The sequence below is a fragment of the Notolabrus celidotus genome, chromosome 22, assembly GCF_009762535.1.
Source record: "Notolabrus celidotus isolate fNotCel1 chromosome 22, fNotCel1.pri, whole genome shotgun sequence".
Classification (NCBI taxonomy): Eukaryota; Metazoa; Chordata; class Actinopteri; order Labriformes; family Labridae; genus Notolabrus; species Notolabrus celidotus.
Genome location: NC_048293.1, coordinates 2,829,284 through 2,835,345, shown reverse-complemented (window position 1 = coordinate 2,835,345; position 6,062 = coordinate 2,829,284). Strand labels below are relative to the sequence as shown.

General features: G+C 39.4%; 1 protein-coding gene across 2 annotated transcripts; it reads left to right on the top strand.

Moving 5' to 3' along the window:
• The first annotated feature begins 766 nt into the window (after positions 1–766).
• On the top strand, positions 767–5,433 carry tp53i3 (tumor protein p53 inducible protein 3). Of its 2 annotated transcripts, none has more exons than XM_034674387.1 (7): positions 767–945; positions 2,928–3,003; positions 3,120–3,293; positions 3,475–3,742; positions 4,068–4,280; positions 4,730–4,926; positions 5,028–5,433. In XM_034674387.1, exons 2-7 carry the CDS (start codon positions 2,950–2,952, stop codon positions 5,226–5,228), a joined length of 1,107 nt encoding a protein of 368 aa, XP_034530278.1. In that variant the 5' UTR covers positions 767–945; positions 2,928–2,949; the 3' UTR covers positions 5,229–5,433. The 2 variants fall into 2 exon arrangements, with proteins under 2 accessions (XP_034530278.1, XP_034530279.1); XM_034674388.1 differs by lacking the exon at positions 767–945 and adding an exon at positions 1,618–1,760.
• The last annotated feature ends 629 nt before the right edge of the window (positions 5,434–6,062 follow it).

Below are 6,062 nucleotides of genomic sequence, written 5' to 3'. Positions count from 1 at the left end.
TGAATTAAAAAGAAGATATGATACATCAAATAAATTAAATAAAAAATATTTCTAACAAACAAAATCTTGAAATTAATTTCTACAACTTGGCTGATGAAACATATATTACATTAGTCCTCAAGAGGGAATAGAATTTACAAATGACAGAAAAGGACCCCAGGTCTTTTTAAAATGATCTGAACAACCTCTAGAACTATACTTAATTTTCTCTAAATAAAGGAAGGACATATGTGGTTTCTTAAGTGTGTAATCCTGTACTCTTGGTCTTCTATGCTTGTGAAACTAATATGCATTATGTGACTTTTGTAATGGGACATAAGGATTCAGTGTGAGTATAGGTGAGGTTAATCCCTCCACACTGTCTTTATGCTTGAAGGAGATCATTTTGAAAGCTCTTAACAATAGAAATGAGCTTTAAAGGGGAAAATAAACTCAAAGGCTTCACTGAGCCTGAAAAAAAAAAACCTTCCTTTAGGAAGAACAGAGGGAATTAATCATTTAAAAGAAATATTCTCCAAAGTTTCACAAGGTGGATATTAACACATCAAATATAAATTAATGAGCATGTTATCCAGATCAAACGTATATAGCACATAGCCAATTTAAAATATTTAATGATAGATTTTGTAAATTCCTTTTTTTTATTATATGTAAACATATGTTTTATGGATTTTCATATTTTACAGGGTATTCACAGAATGTATCAATACATACAGACCCCCCCCCAAATATTGGCAGAATATTACTCACATGAAACACATACAGAAAACGTAAGTTTGCTGTTTCCCTTTAAAATGTCTTGTGATGTGTCCAGAAGCCTGCCCCTTTGGTGGTTTGATCCCTCCCGCGCCATACAACACACAAGCCGGGTCTATGGCAGAAGTATGGATCCCAAGAACTTTCACAGTAATCTCGAAACTGATGAACTGTTGACATCCCTTGTTGGTAAGTGCACTCCTTTAAATCATTGCAGAATATAATGATAACAGAGTAGATGTACTGTCACAGTAAATGCTATCCCGTGAGATAAAGTAATTGACGTGTTTACCTTGTACCTTTAAAACGATCTAACCTGCTGATGCATCAATTTCGACAATTCTAATGAAAAACTTCAACATCTGGAGTCTTATTGACAATGGGCACAGCGCTGGAGGTCGCTGAAGTTGGCGTCTTACTGGTGGCTTCTGATTTTACTATTAAGGTCCTGATTAAAAAACCACTACACCGAATCATATATGGACTCAATGATTGTAGAAAGGCTACATGCTCTTCTAAACACAGGTTTAGATTCGTGAAACCTTTATTGTATGTGTTATGTTGCAAGAAAGGGCAATTCCACTGATTTTCCGCCCCTGTTCAATTTTTTTTTACAAATAGAGTTTTGCAAATCTGAAACGCTGCTTTGAAGGGTCTGTAGCCTCTGCAATACTTTAGTGCAAATCTAAATTTGCCTAAACTCTAGGTATTGTGGTTCTGGTCTGGATCAGGATTGGATCCACTGCTGTCTAGAGGGGGGGGGGGGGGGAGTAGTGGAATCGCCCTTTTTTCTTGCAGTTTCACCAATGGATCAAAGGTTTCACTTATCTAAAACGGCGTTTTAAGAAGTCTATAGATGCTCTTAGATAATCTAGGACTGTTAATTCTAGGTGTAGTGGTTTTGGATCAGAACCTTGTTTCCATAACCTTCCCTGTAGCCGAATCGGATGCTACGATTACGACGCTAACTTCAGTGTTATCAGCGCATGCGCTTTGCGTAACGGGTCAGTACTGTATAATGAAATAATGGGACCTTTCGACCTTTTGTCATATCCATAGACTGTATGGTCATATCCGAAATGAACTTTCCTAATAGTGTAACCACTTCCTCTCCTCCCTCGTCACCTCATCAGTTCTGCTTATCTACCTCTTTTAACTTCTGCTTCTCCAAAATAGTTTTGTTATTAGTAGGCCAACCCATGTTCACCCATACAGTCTGTGTGTTCACCACAGTTAAGCTCTCTAAAGCTGCACTCCACTAGAATACTTAGATCTAAGCAGTGACACCAAACAGGGGGGTTCTTGGTGCTTCTTGGTGTTACTGTTAAGAAAACAATGACTTTAAATGGGTTGAGGTTTTATTTTAATGGGATTTGTAAACAGATGTAGGCCTAGTTTTTTTTTAGGAAGAACAGAGGGAATTAAAAATTTAAAAGAAATATTCTCCAAAGCTTCACGAGGTGGATATTAACACATCAAATATAAATTACTGGGCATTTTATCCAGATCAAACATATATAGCACATAGCCAATTTAAAATATTTAATGATAGATTTTGTAAATTCCTTTTTTTTTTATTATTTGTAAACATATGTTTTATGGATTTTCACAATTTACAGGGTATTCACAGAATGTATCAAAACATAAAGAATCCCCCCCCTCAAAATTGGCAGAATATTACACACATGAAACACATACAGAAAACGTAAAAATAAAAAAATAAGAGGAACACTTTTTCAGAAAATTCTAGACAAAACCCTACAATAAATAAAAAACATTGAAAATAATAATAATAATGATATGATAATAATAACGATACATAAAAAACTAAAATGTAGCAAAAAAAATCCTCACATCATAAATATATAAATATAGAATGTGTCAATCGCATCATCGCCTCACAATTCCAGCACTTCTTCAATGTCAACATTTTTTATAAAATAAAAAAATGTCTCCCAGATATCAATAAACTCAGAAGCCTTCTTACTCACAAAATAAGTACATTTTTCAAGAGCTAGACTTGCTGTTGATTCCTTAAACCATCGACCAAGAGAGGGGCAACACACAGATTTTGTTCATTCTACTTCTCTGTCTGTCAAAGTAATATGCAGTTTTTATTTTTAATGATAACTTGTGCATTTTTTTTTCCTCTTGAAAAAATCCAACCACAGTGGCCTCTGCTGGGACTTTTAAATGCATCACCTCTTGCACACTGGAAGACTTTCACTAGGATATACCTACCAGACAGTGAGTGTTTGAAGAAAGCAGACGTGGCATTTTGTTCAAAGGGCTTTTGGTTAAGTTGTTATGGTTTTTCTGGATGTACTTGCACAAATGTAATGTTAGTTTTTTTCTTTTCACTGGTCCGGCACAAGTGTTGCTCTAGCTTTTCCAAGATGATGCGAGCGGTGTGTGTGGATGTACCCGGAGGACCAGAGAATCTGCTGCTCAGAACTGTCCCTCGACCCGAGCCTAAGGATGGAGAAGTCCTGATTAAAGTTCATGCAACTGCCCTCAACAGAGCTGACCTGCTGCAGGTTTATTATACATTTTACAAATCTTGAAGCTCTGCTATCTTCTTTATAAACTTTTCTGTCGTCCCGTGGTTGTTTCATTTGAGTTGTAAACATTTTTGAATACACAAACCTCCTGATTTTGAAGTATTCTCTGCTTGTACGCTACAATTCCTGAGTCATGCTTATTTTCTGTTTTGCATAGCGGCGAGGACTGTACCCTCCTCCTCCAGGTGAGAGTGACATCATTGGCCTGGAGGTTGCTGGTACAGTGGATACTCTGGGTCCTGGGGTTAAAAGAGTCTGGAGGCCGGATGACAGGGTCATGGCCTTGCTCTGTGGAGGAGGATATGCAGAATATGTGTCAGTGCCGGAGGAGCTTCTTCTGCCTGTTCCCTCTGATCTCCCACTCTGCCAGGCTGCTGCGATCCCTGAGGCCTGGCTCACTGCTTTTCAGCTTCTGGTATTCATCGGTACAGTGGACATGTTTTACATTTATGATTAAATATATATATTGCCCTGCAGAGAAAGAGCATAGAGTAAAAAATCATTAAAACTGGCATTTTTAACATTATGCTAGCTTATTTTTCTTTGCATATTTGTTCAAAGAGTGATAAAAAGAAATAATGATAATAGAAACTCAATATGGTAATTTAAAGTAATATTTCAAATAAGTTTATCTACAAATCTTTTTCTATTAACTTTGACCCAACCTTCTTTCTTCTTCTCTTTCTTTTATTAACAAAGTAGTATATGCAGTATTAAACTCTGAACTTGTGTCTGTCTCATCTTCCTCAGCTCAGGTGAAGGAAGGCGAGGTGGTGTTGGTTCATGCTGGAGCCAGCGGAGTGGGAACAGCTGCCGTTCAGCTGGTCCGTCTGCTCGGTGCTGTGCCCGTCGTTACTGCAGGGAGCCCAGAAAAACTGAAGATAGCTGAGGAACTTGGAGCAGCAGCTGGATTTAACTACAAAGAAGGGGGATTTGCACAGAGGGTGCAAGACTTTACAGGAGGTGAATTTTAGTTTATTGAACAGGAGGGTCAAATTTTTCTATATTTCTTTCCAAATTAAGTATTTATTGAGGGACTAGTTTCAGTGACAGATTTGTTGCTGTTGTATTTTTGCAGCTAGATGCTGTATGTTGAATTAGACCAACATAAATATTACTGCTTTCATGGAAATAAAGGGATCTGTCATCCAGTACAACAACAGTTTTTGGAAAACATCTTGAGCTGTAGGATACAGAGGAAGAGCATATATCTGGTTAACAGACAGAAAATTATAAAACATGACCAGACATGTCCTTTATGTGTTTGAATACATAGTTTTAGAAGTCTAGATGATGTTTTGATAATTTATAACATGTCACTGTATCACTAAAGAGAAGGGATGAGCGGCCTAAAGGGAAAGGGATTAAATATCTGTTCCTTTTTAGTGGATGACTGATAATGTTGTTCACAGGCAAGGGAGCAAACGTCATCCTGGACTGCATCGGTGGGTCAAACTGGGAGCAAAATGTGAGCTCCTTGGCTATGGACGGCAGGTGGGTGCTGTACGGCACCATGGGAGGCCGGACAGTAGAGGGAGATCTGCTGGGCAAACTGCTCTCCAAGAGAGGCCACTTACTCTGCAGCCTCCTCCGCTCTCGCAGTCTTCAGGTGAGAATTCAAACCTTACAGAAATGATACACCAATATGTGAACTTATATTTGCATGAATATAACCAAGCTTCATGTTTGCCGTTCATCTTCCCTTCACAGTACAAAGCAGAGCTTGTTCAGGCCTTCTCGAGCAGAGCGTTACCATATTTCTCAGAGAAGCCAGTCTCTCTAAAGCCAGTGATTGACAGCACATTCACCCTGGAGGACATTGCAGAAGCTCACAGGCACATGGAGGCCAACAAGAACATGGGGAAGATTGTTGTGAATGTGGTTCCACAGAATCAGGAAACTTTGTCATGAACAGCTGCAGTTACGTTAATGTTAAGGATTTTAAGCATATGAGTGTTTTGTGAAATGATGTCCTTTTAAAGCTTGATTAATCAGAAGTTCTTTCTACTTACAAAACAATTTTGAATATGCTTTATCCATCAATCTCCCAGGGGTGATTTTTGCATGTAATGTAAAAGACCAAATAAAGTTTACCATTGGGGTAGCCTGAATATTCTATTTAAAAAAAAAGAGTTTTGTTTATTAAAGTGTTGCTTAATGATACAAGATGGGTGAGAGACATGACAATACCATACACAATATACAAAACGAAGTGAAAGACAAGACAAGAAGTGAACATTTCAGGGGGGCTAAACTAATAGATACCAAACATTAAAGAGACCTGGGCATGCTGATCCCCAGTGGCAGAGACTGGAGACTGGAGCCGGAAGGTAAAGCTTTCGATTTACCAGTCGGTCTACGTTCCAACCCTCACCTATGGTCATGAGCTGTGGGTCATGACCGAAAGGATAAGATCGCAGATACAAGCGGCTGAAATGAGTTTTCTGCGAAGGGTGTCTGGGCTCGGCCTTAGAGATAGGGTCAGGAGCTCGGACATCCGGAGGGAGCTCGGAGTAGAGCTGCTGCTCCTACACGTCGAAAGGGGTCAGCTGAGGTGGTTCGGGCATCTGATAAGGACGCCTCTCTTTAGAGGTGTTCCGGGCACGTCCAACTGGGAGAAGGCCCCAGGGTAGACCCAGAACGCGGTGGAGGGATTATATCTCCCGCCTGGTGTGGGATCGCCTCGGGATTCCCCAGGAGGAGCTGGAAAGTGTTGCTGGGGAGAGGGATGTCTGGGTCAATTTG

What these genes read in the sequence shown, in the direction of transcription:
- tp53i3 (XM_034674387.1), top strand. Translation starts at nt 2,950, where the DNA reads ATGCATCACCTCTTGCACACTGGAAGACTTTCACTAGGATATACCTAC. An exon ending in TAGGATATACCTACCAGACA is followed by an intron (nt 3,004 to 3,119) that starts GTGAGTGTTTGA and finishes TTCTTTTCACTG; the next exon opens with GTCCGGCACAAGTGTTGCTC. An exon ending in TCAGCTTCTGGTATTCATCG is followed by an intron (nt 3,743 to 4,067) that starts GTACAGTGGACA and finishes CATCTTCCTCAG; the next exon opens with CTCAGGTGAAGGAAGGCGAG.